The 17,945-nt window shown below is 42.6% G+C and overlaps 1 protein-coding gene across 1 annotated transcript in view; it reads right to left on the reverse strand.

The window, feature by feature from the left end:
* NOL10 (nucleolar protein 10) overlaps positions 1-16,966 on the reverse strand; it is a 42,934-nt gene extending 25,968 nt beyond the window's left edge. The window contains exons 1-13 of the mRNA XM_072143583.1: positions 16,735-16,966; positions 14,624-14,669; positions 14,392-14,490; positions 13,685-13,762; positions 11,780-11,817; positions 11,329-11,465; positions 10,233-10,298; positions 10,054-10,114; positions 9,518-9,603; positions 5,554-5,632; positions 4,622-4,771; positions 3,148-3,214; positions 1,330-1,382 (exon numbers count right to left, since the gene is read on the reverse strand). Of these exons, the coding sequence (XP_071999684.1) occupies positions 1,330-1,382; positions 3,148-3,214; positions 4,622-4,771; positions 5,554-5,632; positions 9,518-9,603; positions 10,054-10,114; positions 10,233-10,298; positions 11,329-11,465; positions 11,780-11,817; positions 13,685-13,762; positions 14,392-14,490; positions 14,624-14,669; positions 16,735-16,800 (1,026 nt within the window). The 5' untranslated portion in view covers positions 16,801-16,966. The remainder of the gene's footprint in view (positions 1-1,329; positions 1,383-3,147; positions 3,215-4,621; positions 4,772-5,553; positions 5,633-9,517; positions 9,604-10,053; positions 10,115-10,232; positions 10,299-11,328; positions 11,466-11,779; positions 11,818-13,684; positions 13,763-14,391; positions 14,491-14,623; positions 14,670-16,734) is intronic.
* Positions 16,967-17,945: the final 979 nt, after the last annotated feature.

Here is a 17,945-nt window from a genome sequence, read left to right on the forward strand (position 1 = left end):
CTCATATAGTCTCCATTGGCACTTATATATTTACATTTTGTGTATCCACAGTTCTTTTCTTCCGTTTTTCTTTGTAAAAAAAAAATGTACATAACGCGGTCCCGCCTTTCCGAAGTGATCAGGTATGAACAAACCCGTTAAAAGGCTTGTAATTGAACCATTTTACCAAGAGACACTTAAAGGGGTTTTCCCACAAATCAAGTTAGGCCCGATCCACTCGGTGATCGACTGCTCAATCATCCTGAGGGAGCGATGAGGGGTCCGGCTGGGGTACATCGGACCACCATTCTTGTGATCTGTGTGGGCCTCATCACTAAGACCCGCACTGATAGGCAAGTTAGGCCCCATACACAGCACAGGGCCCAACTTTTTTCGTGATAAAACCCCTTTAAACCAGACAACCTGAATTCTTTATCTTTCCTTTCCGCATTCCAAAAATAACTTGTCTAGAGCCATTTCGTAATACACCGTACAATAGGCGACCGCATAAAAGTAACATTTCTTATCGCTAAATCATGAAAAAAATACGCTGTTCTATATCCAGTGTAGGGGATAATAATCTGATAGGGAAGGGTCAGCGAGACCCCCCCCCCCTCTTGCAATCCGATCTCAGTAGTTGCTGAAGCAGCAGGTCACCCATGTGTCCGGCTGCTCTATTCTATAGTATTGGAGTGGCAGAAATTAAAGCTCCCTTTGCAAACATTGCTTCTGTAAAAAAAACAAAACTACAAAATAGGTGCAAATGAGAAAAAAATTCCCCACATGGAAGGTAAAGAAGTACAGACATGCAAATGTCTCGACATGACTATAAAAAGTGAGAAAGCCCTTAAGCAAAGGAATGCCGAGTATGTCCCGTTCAGGCCTAAATGTGACAGGTTTATATATCCCCTCTGCAAAATGTACAAGTCTACAAGCCAGACTAGTGTGAACTGCTCAAGTGTGAGAAGAACAGAAGAAGACGTCGTGGCTATAAACCTTCCCTGCAGAGATGAGGGTCAGGCAGACAGAACATATGTCAGGCTACAGCCGCCCCTAGACCATATAATTGGATATTACACCATAATCCTACAGACGGGAGATCTGCATCTATTGGATTTAACCCAGACTGGTCTATTTTTGCTCTTAGATGCTGATGTCTGGCCTGTGCAGTGACGGAAGTCACAATGTACGTGCTTCATTGAGGTGCGTTCCTACGTTTCCAACCACCAGACAAACTAAACCCTAAATGGCAGCCGCCTCCCTCCTACACAGGCATAGGTTTACTAGAATACACAATTTGTGTCTTCCATTCACACGCACCCCTACCCCTTCCCCACACAAGGGACTTACCGGAACATAATACACATTCATTTTCGAAGCTTCGTTACCCGTGAAGAGCATTCCTGAGGACACATAACATCACAGATCATGAGGACACATCACCAAGGTGCAGCCGGGCAATAGGATTAGAAGAATAATGATGTCACGTATAACGATCAGATCCGTTCACGAGAAACATGACCGCCGGTGATCATTAACACTAATGATAGGATTTTACACTTAAGGAAATCAACCACTAATATAAAAGTAAAACGAGACTACAGGCAGTCCCCGACATAGGCTGCATTCACACAAACGAAAACGGCCGTATATACGGGTAGCATGTGGCCCCATTCATTACAATGGGTAATACAGCATCCAACGTGAGAGGTGTGAATAATTAAAAGCCCTTAGTGGCAGACAATGCGTCCCCATGCTCCGGGATTTTTCTAACTTTGTTTTTCTGCAACCCCGGGGTATCAAGCTTATAGAAGACCAGGGCCGAGCAGAAGAGGGCGATAGGCGAGTAGGTTTAGAGTTCCTTTTACTTTATATGAGTGGTTGATTTCTTTTATGATGGGATCTCTGCCATACAGTCTGTATACACCCAGAATAGATATTGATGTACAACATCGCCCCCTGCTGGACACTTCAGAGAATTGCAAAGAAGGATTGGGGATAATGCACTGGTTGCTAAGGGTTCAAGCTCCTTGGACCCCTATGAATTTCTGAGGGTCCTTTTCTCTTTGTGATCCAAAGGGATCCCAAACTGAATGATGGGTGGAACTACATTTAAAGGGAACCTGTCACCAGGAGACCCATTTTTAGCACTCCCCCAGTCCCCACAGAGCATAGTACATACACTGCCAAAGTGTTTTTGTATAAAAAAAATAGGTTTTACAGAAAAAAAGATATGTTATGTTGTACCTTTCATTAGCATCTGCTGTGTGACTAGGCAGTTGCCAAAAAGGAGGGGCTGGAAAGGAGCAGTTTCCCCCCACCCTTGGGAAACATGTGACCTTTTCAAATATATGAATAACTCCACACACTCAGGATTGGCTGTAGAGGAGCAGGGGGCGTCGCTAAGCCCAGTGATGGGTGTTTTCATATATTTGAAAAGGTCACATGGAGGAGCTGTTCCCCAAGGATGGGGGGGGAACTGCTCCTTTCCAGCCCCTCCCATTTGGCAACTGCCTTGTCACACAGCAGATGCTAATGAAAGGTACAATATAACATTTCTTTTTTTCTGTAAAACCTATTTTTAATACAAAAACACTTTGGCAGTGTATGTACTATGCTCTGTGGGAACTGGGGGAGAGCTAAAAATGGGTCTATTGGTGACAGGTTACCTTTAAGAGTATAGAAGTTTTCAGCACTCACATTCACAGTCTATGAGAAAGCTATAGATAGTCAAGCTAGAGATAGGTGGGGGTCCCATCAGTCAGTCCCTCATTGATCAGCTTGTTACCTCCTATACTGCGGATAGGATTTAACTCACAAATTTGGTAGAACCTCTTTAACTCTTATCCAGAAGACAGGGGGTCCGAGTACAGTCATACTGCCCATAAATGGGACCTCCATCCTTGTGTTTACCTCCGATCAGCAAGTTGTAGAGGATAACAACAAGGGCTTGTCATATTGAGAAGTCTCTTCTTACTACAACTACTTGGACTCTACCCAGATCTTAGTAACTAGAGACCATCATTGGACAAGTTGCAGAACCTGTTCTGATCCGTTTCCACCTAATGACACTTGTGAGGCTTTCCATAGAACTGTGTAAAGCCGAACCTGTACGGCAAGTACTACAAGGTGCAGAGATGCTGGTAGCCGATGGTCACGTTTGCTTACCTGAATTAGGATAAAGGCACATATCATTCACTGCAGACGGGGGCTCAATAAAGGTCAAAACCTTTCCCTGCGGAATAAAAAAAAGAAAGAACGAAGCCGTTATAATAGTGGTCAGAGACCATACAAAGCTGCGTGTAATAATGAGGCCCCACCATCCGTGTGTGTATATATGTAGTATATAACTTCTGACTGTATAATCCTTTTGTCAGGTAATGGCTTTGCTGAACAATTTTAAGCAAATCACAAAAACATTGATAATCCTAGTGTGGCTGACAATAAGGCGTGGGAGGTTTGTGGTCATAGCTGGTTTACTATTGCAACTGGTGGATCAGCAGAGGACCCGCAAAGAATAGAGACCTAGCCCACAACAATACAGCGCTGACTATAGGACCGGCGCAGAAACTCCTACATAATGGGGGTCCCCATCTCTGATCTAAACCAAGCATCTCTTATGCCAAGAGTGCCCGAAAATAATCCAACCCTTACAGTAACATGGAGCAGTAAGACGCATGTTCGATCTGATGCCCAATTACAGGGAACAGGACCGCTGTGATCTGTTAACGTCCCATAAGTTGGATTCCCCCCCATATCATACTGGTATCCCTCATCCCACCGATAAGACTCAAATTTGGGACAATCCCCTTTAAAGAAGCAATACAATCTATGAAGGCTACTATCCAGAAGTTGTGATAAGTATATAATATATACAGACAGTCCCTCATATACGTACAAGTTCTTTAGGTTAGTTCTTAAATAGGACTAATCCCTCTAGGAGCAATTACTAAAGTAATAGCAGTGTTAAATCGCTAGCTTTATCAGAACATATTGAGAAGCTAAGAAACACTCCGAGAGCCAGACCAAGCTTACAGTGGTCCAGCAAATTCATGAGAGGGTGGTCCAAGTCGCTCCCCTCTCCTGCTTCTTTCCCAGACCGCCCATCCCACCCCATAGGCCGGCGGTGACTGCGGGGCTTCATGCGGCAGTCACCGCCTCCTCAGACCACCCCTCATGAATACGCCCGACCACTGTAAGCTTGGCGTTCAGAGCGCTATGTACGGAAGGTTCCGATAAAGCTTGCGATTTAACACTGCTATTACTGGGGTAGGGCTAGGGAGATGCTTACTTTAGTGAGTGCTCCTAGACGAATGATTTGGGGTGATAGGTCCTCTTTAAGTTTGTATGTAGGAATTTTTATAAATTGTAACTACAGGAAATAAAAAATTCGTCTCTGCGATAATTCGATTTTTAAAGCTTTGTGCAGTCATGGGAACCCGGATTATCAATAAAGCTCCATTACAGACACCTTAGAGCTGATCATTGCAGCCTGGGACTATAGTAACATCCAGAGACCGTCCTTAGGTCAGGGTTTATATGCATGTTGCATTGCACAGGGATAACACATTTGGTTCAGCAGATTTTGGTAGAATATCCTCTTTGCAGTGATCCAGTATTATCCCCGTCTCTGCGCACTTACATTATCTTTGTTCCACATTTTGATAATCCTAGAGTCGGCCGATATAATCAACTCCATTGGATCGTGAAACTGGATGGATTTGATGGGGAGTCCGTACTGGTGATCCTTTACAGTAAGCGGACGGTTGGAGCGGAGATCGTACAGCAGAACCTGAAAAGATGACAATGAAACGTAAAAAAAGACTCCTCTACGGCATTCTACCCATTCTAATCCTGATGGATCCCTTTAAACAATTAATATAAAATCTGTGGAGGTCGGACATCCTGAACCAGCACCAATAAGACGTCGCAGGCACCATGTGACGCTGGAATTATAAATCTTATAGTGTTATGACCAGGCGGCTCTGTCACCTATATAGTAGCTGGGATAGGTGGGAAAGGTGTCAGACCTATAAAGACTGAAGGGGAGAACACATATCTGAGGTTCAGGTTCAGGCTCATGACCTACAAGCTGCTGCGGAACAAGTCAAAGCCAAAAGAAGCCATCCGAATTGATTTTCTCGCGTTGATCAGCCATGACAGGAGCTTCCCGAGCTTACTATACCCTGAATAGACAGGATTGTAGCAGAAAGGACGTTGTGTCCTGTCTGTTTAGTTACAGCTTTGGCAAATTTTTGAAACCCTTGAGGAACTCTGCCTCATTTACCCCCTTGCTATATAGTAACGCATAACATATGGGTATTTGGGGTTCTTACATGGTCTTAAATAGTAACATTGCCCAATAGAGTATTCAATCTTTATTCAGCACCAGCGAAGCCGCACTGCACCCTAAATGAGGCCTAGAATATGAGGTAGGTACAAAAGGTTTTTTCCCCCATTTTAACAAGGACCGAAAACGTACGGGTGGTTTGGTGTCCCAGAAGCCCCTAGCAGGAGCTCCCCACCATCAGTGCAGGCAGTAATCACACACATGACCCAATGTGGTCTCTTTACCTGTCCAGTACTAGTGCCGACAGCCATGTGTAGAGGTCCATTAAACTTCAGGGCAGTGACAGCGGGTAGGCCATTAATCCTAAAAAATGTAAAAAAAAAAAAAATGGATAATATAGAGGCTGCCCAGCCACATAACAGAAGGAGAGGTGTACAGCGGTGTGGTAATAAGCACTGGGCTATGGTCCTCAGAACAGAGAAATACTCAAAAATTATAGGATGGTAATAGGGAGAAACATACAAAATAAGTACAAAAAAAAAAAAATACAATCTTACAATACATTCCCAGTATAATTCCTTTTCAGGCTTTCAACCTTCATATAATAAAGCACAGATAGGTTATTACTATATAATTATAAGACTTGCTGCCAGCAGCCAACACTAGTTACAGCTCCACACAAGCCAGTACGAAGAAATACCATACAACTCAATGCACTGAGCGCCCCCTACAGGTGGATGCAGAATGACATCACAATCATAAAGCAAGAGGGGATCAGAGAGCAGCTATATCCCTTCTAGTGAATACACGGCTACATACTGTACATAGAAGTGGTGTAATAATAATAGGGTATAAATCCACTTCATTTCAAAGTAGAATGTAAAGTCTCAAAGGCATCACAGCGATTAACGTGTTTCGGCGAACACTTTAGTCCTGAGATAAACTTGCATGAAACACCAGTCCCATCTGGTAATAAGCACAGGAAAGGGCCTAACCCTGCTGGATAGTGGGGGTTTCAGTGCAGAGACCACCGCAGATCACATAAACAAGGAGTCCGATAGGGGCGCATGTACCTCCATCGGACATCTCGTCGCTCCTTCAGACTAAATGGAGCAGACGGCCGCTCATGACCGTTCAGTTCCATAGAGATTAATGAAGCAGATGGAAATTGCTGAGCGCTGCGCTCACCGATCACGGTCAGTTCTATAGAGATTAATGGGACAGAAAGGTCATGCACGGCAGTCTTCTCCATTAGTCTAACAGACCGACGAGAGGTCAGACGGACGTACATGTGACCCCATCGGACCACTTGTTTTCGTTATCTGTGGGCTTCTCAGCAATGAGACCCGCACTAACCAGCAAGTTAGGCCCAAACCACAGGATAGGGCCCAAATTTTCTTTGTGGGAAAACCCCTTTCAATCTACTCAGGATAACAAAATAACACATTCTCGGATTCACAAAAAGCATTTCAGAGATTTAAGTCCAACCTGTCTCTATCAGTTCTGCTGTTTACATTTTGGTTGACCTTAGCATGAATAGCTTCCCTTATACTGCAGGGGGAGGGGCAGGAAGCAGAGAGCACTACAGACACAGGCACTTCCTGTCCCGCAGCAGAGAAGACAGCAGCAGGTCTACGGACAAGATAAACTCTGGATCTGAGGAGAGGGGGGCAAAGCAGAGCTGACTGTTTGTTATAGACGAGATACCAGAGCTGAGTGTGTCATTGTATCTGATATCCATCTTATTACTCTGATCTGTCTCTTTTCCCATGTGATTTGCACATTGTAATAGATGTGGAAAATCCCCATATTCTGCCATACTGCAGTATGGCAGTGTATGGTAGGACCAATCAGACAACCTAGGGTTAAAGTACCCTAGGGGGTCTGAAAGATAGTAAAAATAAAAAAGTTAATAAAAAATAAACAACATTCAAAATCACCCCATTTCCCTAGAATGGATATTAAAAAAAAAAACTGTAAAAAATCATAAACATGTTAGGTATCGTGTGCCCCAAAATGCCCGATCTATCAAAATATAATAATGGTTATTCCCAGAATTTAACCCATTTTGTAACATATAAAGAAATTCAATAAGGCCGCACAGTCCTCAAAATGTCAGCATTGAAAACGTTATCTCAAGTTGCAAAAAATGACACCACACACAGGTGAAGTGTGAAAAAGTTATCAGGGCCAGATTATGGCAAAAATTAAGAATTTTTTTTCTACAGGAGGTTTTAATTTTTGTAAATATTATAAAATATTATAACACCAGTATAAATGTATAATCCCTGTGATCGAACCGACCCAAAGAATAAAGTACACATGTCATTTATGACGCACAGTGAAAGCCATAAAACCCAAGCCCACTAGAAAACGGCGCAAATGCAATTTTTTCACCAATTTCACAGCATTTGAAATTTTTTTCCCACTTAACACTTATTTCATACTCCATGCCATGTACTGAAAAGCTGGAAAAAAAATAATTCAAAAACAGATAAATTGTAGAAGAAAAAAACAAAAACACACTTGCTCCAAATCTGGTGGATATTGTTGTTTTCATTGCACACTCAAAATAACACGTCATGTAATTTAACAAATTAACTTAAAACTTTTTCTTCATTTTGTCATATTCTGATTTCCACTATTTTCCGTTATGCAGTTCATCACCAGGAATGATATATATATATTTGATAGGTATTGCCGCGACCAAAAAGTTACGTTGGAACATGTTTATGATTTTGTTTATTTTTAGATCTCTCCTTGGGAAAGGGGGGGGTGATTTGATGTGTTTTTTTAGGCCGTTTTTTAGGCACTTTAACCCTAGGCGGTCTGATCGCTCCTACGATATAAGACAATACGGAGGTATTGCAGTGTATAAAGAATATGCTAAGGATACTTGGGCGCTATTTTCCATTACACGGGATTCATCATTTTTAGGATCTTTTAGGATACGGCAATACCCAACATGTTTATATTTTAATTTTTTAATTATTTTTATATCAGTTCTAGGAGAAAGAGGGGCAATTTGAATTATTTGATTTTTACATAATTTTTCCCGCCATTCTTTAGGCCCCCTAGGGTACTTCTGATCACTACTACCCTATAATGCAATACCAAAGTATAGTTATAGATCTCACTGAATGACAGTATAAAATATAAAAACTGTTATTCCAGATGTTGAACCCTGTAGAGGGGTTTTTAATTTAAAAAAAAAAAACAAAAAAAAACTTTTTAATAAAAAGTGATCAAAAGGTCGGACAGTCCCGAAAATTTTAGCAATGAAAACGCCATCTCATCCCACAAAATGTGAGCCCTCGCACATATTTATTAAAACATATTAATACCTTTATAAACTTGGTATCCCTGTGACCGTATCAACCCAAGGAATAACGTGGAGGTGTCAATTGGAATGAAAAGTGAATGGAATAAATACGAAGCCTATGAGAAAGTTTGTTTTTTTCCGACAATTTCAAAACATTTGGAATTGTTTGATAGATAACACAACATCAGGCGTTCAAAAACCTTCATTACCACCCAGGTTAACGCTACCGGGTGAAAATCTAAGATTTACAAAGCGATTACCTTCCAAGGAATTGGTACTTTCTGTTGCTGTAGACTCGCATTATATAAAGGAGTAAATAGGACTGCTAATTCCTATAACATAACACGTTTAAAGGGAACCTGTCAGCAGCAATTGACCTTATAAGCCCCCTACAAGTATGTTGTCAAGTAGCTGAACACATTCCTTATTATATTTCTTTCATGACCCAGTGTGGTGGCATCATCCAGAAAATCAACTTTGAAGTGAGATGTAAACTGGTTGTATAAAGTCAAGGAGGCGGAGATTTTAACACTGAAGTCAAGCTCTCTCTTCCTCAAAAAGCCGCCTTCACTGTAACTGATGGTCCTGCATCCAGAGACATCACTAACCAGATCTCCTAAAGTCGGACGCATCATGTCAATGACAGAGGAGGAGATGTGCAGGGCTCCCCGCCTCGACTTCAGTGTTGAATTCTCCTCCTCCTTGACTTTATACAATCAATTTACATCTAACTTCAAAGGTGATTATTTGGATGACGTCACCACACTGGACCTTGAAAGAAACAAAGGCGTTAGAAAGCGTTACTCTGCTAGAGAATATACTGGAAGTGGTTTATTAGGCCACTTGCTGATGACAGGTTCCCTTTTAAAAAAAATGATTGAAGTGAATTTGTTTTAATCATCCAAAAGTCGAGTCATGCGACTTACTCTGTATCCTCTGACACACAGCCCATAGCACAGTCCAGGATGCCGACACGACTTCTTATCCGGGGGTCCCAGCACTCCACTTTACCCTAGGAAGATAGAAACACAACATAAAACTTCTGGAAGCAACTTCCATCATCATAAAAAAGCATCCAGCAGTCCAGAAGAGAAAACCCCATGTTAAAGGAATACTCCAAACAGAAATAAACTTTCCCATGTGCTTTATAGTGACTCTTTATATGTTGCACAGTCATAAATAAGCAGCCCACAGCACAGCCTCCCTGACTGTATACTTATGATTACGAGAATACAGATATAAAGCATTAACACAATGCACCCTTTGGAGATAAATGATCATGCGATACTGTGCTGAGGCATCATGAGAATAATAGCAAGTTACAGAGGATGGGAATGCATGGGAAATCTAAGTAGATGAGATGCTGTACTTCAAATAGGGAAAACCATTTGTATCAATGAATGTGATAAATAGGTGTAGGGAGAGAAAGTGATGTTTACACTGGAAGGTACCAGAGTATTACCTCAACTGAACCGGCAGCAAATAAGTGGTGGGCAGGATTGATGTCGCAAACGTTGATCAGTCTGCAATACAAGATATTTACATGTTAGTATACAGGCGCACAGTCACATGCAGGCAGGAGGTTCAGCCCTATGACTCCAGCGCCACCTAGTGGTTATGGTATTCATTGCCGTTACTTACGAAGCTTCAGTTTGGAGGGAATTCAGGAAGCGGCCTTGCTCCAAATTGAACCGGAAAACATCAGAACTGAAAAGGAGAAGAAAATCATCTTATTAAATCTCTACATGATACCTACCAACCAGAACTCTAGTAACTGTGCCACCTAGGGGGCAGCAGCATCTCCCAAATTAAGACTACAGTTTACATGTTACATGGGGACTACGTAAGTAATAGGTGACATTTTCGGCATAAATCGACACGTGTCAATTTAAAGTGTTAACATTTCAACAAATAAATGTTGTTGTTATTGTTAGTATAATAAAAAGTTATACAATTTTCCAATCTATTGTCTGTATCAATTCCTCACGGTTTTCTAGATCTCTGCTTGCCGTCATTCTATGGAAAGCTTCTTAGCTTACTTCCAGTGGATAGAAATCTGACCATGGTCACACAGGAGCGCGGCTCGTTATATCACACGGCTCTGATTACTCTCTGTGATACTAATTAGCCGCGCACCTGTGTGACCATGGTCAGATTTCTGTCCACTGGGAGGAAACATAGAAGCCTTCTATAGAAGGACAGCAAGCAGAGATCTAGGAAACTTTGTGGACTTAAAACCTAAATTATAATGGAAAAATTTATAATTTTCCATCACGAAAACAATAACATGACATTGCCAGATCCTGATCAGACAGCCTGATCCTACCAATGGCACTTTGTGCAGGAGCAGACAGTACCACTTTTCACACCACCTGCTCTGTGACAAGATAGAAGGTCATGTGACCAGAACATCAGTGCCCTGGGCTGAATAACTGTTCCCGTCACTTGACCTTCTGTCGTGGCCCCGAGCTGCCTGTGAATTAGCTGCAGCTTCTATCCCAGACATTGGACAGAAAAATTATGTGTATATATTCACCAGGCTTTGAAGGAGTAAAATTGCCTGTACAAACATCTATGACGTTAATGTGACCTCTGCTATTGAGGACCTGCCACATCAATACTTTACTTTCCTCTGTGGAGGCGCCACTGGGAATCCGAAAACATGGAAGAGGCTTATTTGCCTTTGTAAAAAGGATTGCATGCTTTATACAGAACTCAATGGATGGAAGTGCATTACCCCACTCCAACAAAGTACACGTCACAGCTTGGGTAATGGTAGGAAAAATCCCGGCCAAACTTTGGTATCCTGAACTTGTAGTAGTAGCCGTGCTGTGAGTGGAACTCTATATATCGGTCATTGTGGAGGAAGAGGAGCTGTAAGAGAACAGGAAAAGTCATTATAAGCCTTCGTAACCACTGAAATAATGGTTCCATAGAGAACACATGCACCCTCAACCAAGCTGAGTGTGCATGTGGGTGCTGGAGTCTAGGGAGATGGCAGACAGCCGCGTCCCACTGCTCCAATCAATGTCTATGAGAGGCAGGAATCTCCCTTGCTAAATGTACATGTGTATAGGGCAGTGGAGCTTGTACACAACTTCTTCTAAAATGAATGGAACAAACATATTCTGTAAGAAATCTGACACCTGTGAATACACCCTGATCCACAGAGCACAAGGTTATCTTACCTTAGAGTAGTCTTCTGATAAGATCTCAAATTTAACCACTGAAAAAAGAAAAGAATAAATCAAACATAAACCAGCAGAACTGTGGTCAATAACTTGGTTGTGAACTTTAGAGGAGCATATAGATTCCATTTACACAAGAAAAATCTTTGGAAATAATATACATCCTGTATTCTGGTGCAGTCACTGTGTACGTACAGAAGTTTTGAGAATGACACAAATATTACATTATCACATGATCTGTTGCCCTCTGGTTTGTCAGATGTTTTTATCACATACAGAAATACAAGTGCAATCATATTATGCGTAACAAAAGCTTTTATATACAGTTAGAAGGAGTTACTGAAGCGAGTCAGTATTTGCAGTGTTGCCCCTTCTTCTTCAGGACCTCTGCAATTCTCCCTGGCAGCTCTCAATCACCTTCTGGACCAAATCCTGACAGATAGCCGTCCATTCCTGCACAATCACTGCTGCATTTTGTCACTATTTGTTGGTTTTTGTTTGTCCACCCGTCTCCTGATGATTGACCACAAGTTCTCAAAGGGATTAAGATCTGGGGAGTTTCCAGGCCATGGACCCAAAATCTCTATGTTTTGTTCCCTGAGCCATTTAGTTATCACCTTTGCTTTATGGCAAGGTGCTCCATCATGCTGGAAAAGGCATTGTTCATCACCAAACTGCTCTTGGAGGGTTGGGAGAAGTTGCTCTTGGAGGACATTCTGGTCCCATTCTTTATTCATGGATGTGTTTTTAGGCAAGACTGTGAGAGAGCTGATTCCCTTGGCTGAGAAGCCCCACACACATGAATGGCTGCAGGAGGCTTTACAGTTGGCATGAGACAAGACTGGTGGTATCGCTCACCTTGTCTTCTCCCAACAAGCTGTTTTCCAGATGTTCCAAACAATCGGAAAGGGGATTCATCAGAGACAATGACTTTCCCCCAGTCCTCAGCAGTCCACTCCCTGTACCTCCTGCAGAATATCAGTCTGTCCCGGATGTTTTCTCTGGAGAGAAGTGGCTTCTTTGCTGTCCTCCCTGACACCAAGCCTTGCCCCAAGAGTCTCCACCTCATAGTGCGTGCAGATGCCTCACACCTGCCTGCTGCCATTCCTGAGCAAGCTCTGCACTGCTGGTAGCCTGATCACGAAACTGAAACACTTTTAAGAGACCGCCCTGCTGGTCCTTCTTGGGCGCCCTGGAGCCTTTTTGGCAACAATGGAACCTCTCTCCTTGAATTCCTTGATGATGCGATAGATTGGTGACTGAGGTGCAATCTTTCGAGCTGCGATACTCTTCTCTGTTGGGCCAGTTTTGTGCAGTGCAATGATGACTGCATGTGTTTCTTTAGAGATAACCATGGTTAACAGAAGAGAAACAATGATGCCCAGCACCAGCCTCCTTTTAAAGTGTCCAGTGGTGATTCTTACTTAATCATGACAGATTGATCTCCAGCCCTGTCCTCATCAGCACCCACACCTGTGTTACTGGAGCCATCACTGACACCATGTTAGCTGCTCCTTTTAAGGCGCCTGCAATAAAGTTGAAATGTGTTTTGGGGGAAAAAGTTCATTTTCTAGGCAAATATTGACTTTGCAATGAATTGCTGTTAAGCTGATCACTCTGTATAATATTCTGGAGTATATGCAAATTGCCGTTATAAAACCTGATGCAGTAGACTTTGTAAAAATTAACATTCGTATCATTCTCAAAACTTTTGGCCATTACTGTACATGACATTACTTGAGTTATGCATGAGTTACATCATGTATTATACCCCAGAGCTGCACTCACTGTGTACATACATGACATTACTTATCCTGTACTGATCCTGAGTTACATCCCGTATTATACTTCAGAGCTGCACTCACTATTCTGCTAGTGGAGTCACTGTGTACAAGTGATGATTACCTTCAGAATCCATGCACCTTTCAAACTTCATGGACAGATGGTAAGTGTCATAACAGCGCACCCGAGGCTTGTATGTGCCTGGAAGGAACAAGAAATAAACCTTAAAAACTTTTTTTTTTTTTTTAGATCATATACTGAATTTTGCTACTTTTCAACCTCAGTGTACACAGAGCTAGAGGTAATTTTTTGCAGGAAGAGCTGACGCTTTACTTTGGGAGATCTACCGATCACTTCCAATTACAATATTTTGTGATAACTTTTTCATTTTCTCAAAATTTGAAACGTGATTTTGTCCCCCATACAATTTAGCCGCCTCCTTGAGTATCTCATCACCAGGTCAATTACAGGTAGTCCCCGAGTTACGCACAGGATTGGTTCTGTAGGTTTGTACTTAAGTCAAATTTGTATGCAAGTCGGAATTGTATATTTTTTGGTCTCAGTAACAATTGGATTTTAAAACTTTTGGGTTGTCATAAGAACCAGGATTAACAATAAAGCTTCACTACAGACACCTGTGATAACTGTTACAGCTGTTTATTGTAGCCGAGGACTAAAGTACAGTAAATTACCAACATCCAGGGGTCTGATTGTAACTAGGGGTCGTCTGTAAGTCGGGTTGTCCTTAAGTCAGGGACTGTCTGTATACTACCCAGTCTATTAGCAAATTACAGGGTATAATCGTAAGTGATGCCCCTTCCCACACTCACCAGTGGCGAGAATGTACTGCCCATCTCTGGATATCCGGAGGCTGGTGCACACCGTGGGCATCTCAAAGTCTTGGATAAGCTCGATCCTTCTCCGAACATCTAAGAAAACAATTCATGTTATGTGGTAATCTCTTATAGGCTATAACGCCACGTAGTGCCCCCTGTGAGTTATACATATATATATAGTATAGTGGGCACTTAGACACACACACATCACACGTATGATACATACCGATATCTTTTTTCTGTAGTTTTCGCTTCCTGCGATCAGAGAGCCACTGGAAGAGAAGACAAGGATCATGAACACGTTACCCATTACTACTAGAGTTTGGCCCAAAATTATTTTTTAAAGCTGGGGGGGTTCTTATCATGCCAACCCCTGACTTCATATAGGCAAAGGAGCAACACAACAAAGAGTTCCACAATTGTTACATTATAAGGAAAGCTATTTTATCAGTGAAGCCACAGCTCATCTACATTGCTGGTCCCAGGTCCTGGTCCAAACAATTGACCAATCCCAGGGGTGACCACTGATGAGTTGTCAAGGCTGTATATAGGACCGGCCTTCCCTCTATTGAAAAACTGCTAAAAATATTTTAATATATGGCCTCCTCCTTCTAATATCAACTTTTATAATTGTGTTAATGAGTCAGAAAGGATTGCAGGGTGTTACCAGAGCCCCTCTGTGCTGCAGCTTCACAAAGGTGCACCATCCAAGAGGCAGGTTTAGCCTCTTGCACAAGGCAGCACCATCTGCAGCAAGATTGGGGGGCAGAACCAGGAGCACATGGTAGGACCTGACACTTAAAAATCATGTCTAATACCCAATGCCAGCTTGGATGTAGGATACTTTATAGAGAACTTACTAATAAAAACAAAAAACAAAAACAGATGGAATGGAGGGGCGCCATTCTATAGTTTGCCTCGGGCAGTCATAACTGACTTCACAGGCTGTTATTCTGTCTCCCCCCTAAGAACTAACCCCCCCCCCCCCCTCACTGGCTGATGCAATCTCACTGCAGCAGAGAAAGTTTCAGCATACTGTGAAAGGGGGAAAATGTTCGTGCACAGTGTAACAGCCTGTGAAGCTACAGCATAGAGGGGCTCTGATAACACTCCTCATTAGCTAAATTTTAAAAGTTGATTTTAGAAGGAAGGAGGCCATGGATAATAACTATAAGAAGATTCCCACAGTCACGGTGCCTGGGTCTATGAGTAATGTCCCTGGTTTATCATGATGGATTTTGATGGTAGATTTCCTTTAAAGGAATTGTACACTTATCCAGAGTATAAATTAGAGTTTGACTGCTAGGACCACCCTATAGTATATATCAGTCTCACTTGCAGCCCTGTATGAATTGTCTTAGACAGTCACCTTCCTGATTTAGGGGCTACTAGAGTGATATATTCTTCTCCACTACATATGTGAGGTCTTTTCCTTTCCCTGGCCTCAGCAGTCAAATTTAAGGACAGGGAATAAATGTCATCATCACCACCGAGGGCCAGTGGCAGTAGGACCCTCCTGACACGTATGGTCACTGCGAGAGCCCGAGATGTCCCCAGCACAGGAGAGAGACGTCAGCCCCGTTAGTCCTAATTTCAGTGAATAGTTATGAGCTGTAATAACATTTCCAGCCTCTGTACAATGTACGGCGCTATACTGTGTAGTCCAGTAACCTTGTGACAAGCAGAGTTGTCAGACCTCTCCACCAAACTAATAGTGATCCTTCTCCTAAGGAGAGATGATGGATAATAATCTATAGGATAATCCTATCTTGGGAATGTATGGAGGATCCAAGCCTCTTGCCTGTAAAGCTCACACACCCCAAAGGATGTAATGATTGGTTCTAATGACACATCATGGTCTTCAGGACCCCATTCTCCCAACCTGTGAGGTCCTAATGTACCTGCAGATGTTAAACACCGAAGAAGGGGTCAACACATTTTGACCTTATAACGTAACACAGTACTAGCAGGTGGACCCTACAGCGATCACAAGATTGGAGGTCCCCTGTGCCCCACACGGATGAAACAGCCAATTACACATGTACATTGCCCTCTATTTGACATCGACATATTGGTGGAGGACCCCTTTAAGTGAACAAGGTGGCAGCAGTTATTAATGTAATGGATTCCCATGTCTGACCATGTGACTAACTGGGGGGTCCCAGAGTGCAGACCCCCAACCTGTCAGTGATAGGCATATTTCTGTAATATTACTTAATGAGCACTTTAAGGGATCCTTTGATGAGAATATAAACCAAAGGCACCATCTGCCTGCGGTGTGGAGTATCCCTTTAATATCGCACTGTAGACAGCGCACTGTACACACACAGCGCTTACCTCCGGCAGCGACTTCCCGCAGCTCAGGTTATAGATCTTGACATCGTTGATACTAGACACCTGCATGGTTATATCGTGCGGGGACTAGAGGCCGCTCATCACCGGATCACAAGCCGAGTGCTGCCTGCTGAAGGGGGCCGGATACCCACATGGCCACATGGAGAGGAAGCAGGAAGCTACCGTGCGCTGTGGTTGGCGGCGCCATCTTGTGGTTGTCAGCGCTCGAGAATGACGTTCCTGGTTGGCAGAAGGCGCCATGTTGTAATTGTACATTCTCGCATCAGTGATGCGTAGTGGCTGGCAAGTGGTTTGTCCGCCATGTTGTGGCTGGCAAGGGGTTGCCCGCCATGTTGTGATTGGCGTCATCGTTCCACAACACTTCTCTACATGGCTGTAAATAACGTTTAGTTCTGTAGTGACTTTAGATTTTCACAATGTGTGAGGAGTTCCATATAGAATTCATTAATTCACCATAAATTTACACCTCATTTACATGTCCCCCCAATCCATGTACACATGCCCTGAGGGCAAGGCTGGGGTGAGGCCGTCAATGGTTAGCTGAGAAGAGGAGAATTGCCTAATTTCATTGCTGTCAACAATTACAAAACGCATGCGTTAACACCACGTGTGAACACGTCCTTAGAATCCGCCTGGTGTGAGATTATGCCCGTGTTATTTCAAATGGGAAAAAAATGTGCTGTGGCCACCATCATTTATTTCGGTTGAAATAAAATAAAACACATGCATAACAGATCTGACTTATGTCTCCATTTCTGTTGTGGGTTGAGGGCTTGTTTTTATGTGAAATAGTTGTAACTTTTGGTGGTTTCCCTCTAATTTATTCATTGCATTGTATTAAGTCTTTCCGGAGAGCATAAAAATACATTCATTTTGACATTTTTAATTTTACAATTTTTATTTTAAAAATTTGCACCGTTTAAAACAATATGACATTAATAACGTATTAATGTTGCCTTTATTCTGTGGGTCATTACAATTTGGATGCCTTTATAGATATTATACAGTGAAAACACTGGTGCACCAAGAACAGCGCAGTGTGTACTATGTGCAGGGACCTGTGTATAGTGCAGGGGGCGCCAGATTCAGGCCCCTGTGGTTTTGTTTGGTACCATTCAGGGGTATGTGTGATGTTTTGATCACTTTATATTATATTTTTACACAATTTGATGGAGATTTTATGGCGCTCAGTA

Source organism: Engystomops pustulosus, chromosome 3, assembly GCF_040894005.1.
Source record: "Engystomops pustulosus chromosome 3, aEngPut4.maternal, whole genome shotgun sequence".
NCBI lineage: Eukaryota > Metazoa > Chordata > Amphibia > Anura > Leptodactylidae > Engystomops > Engystomops pustulosus.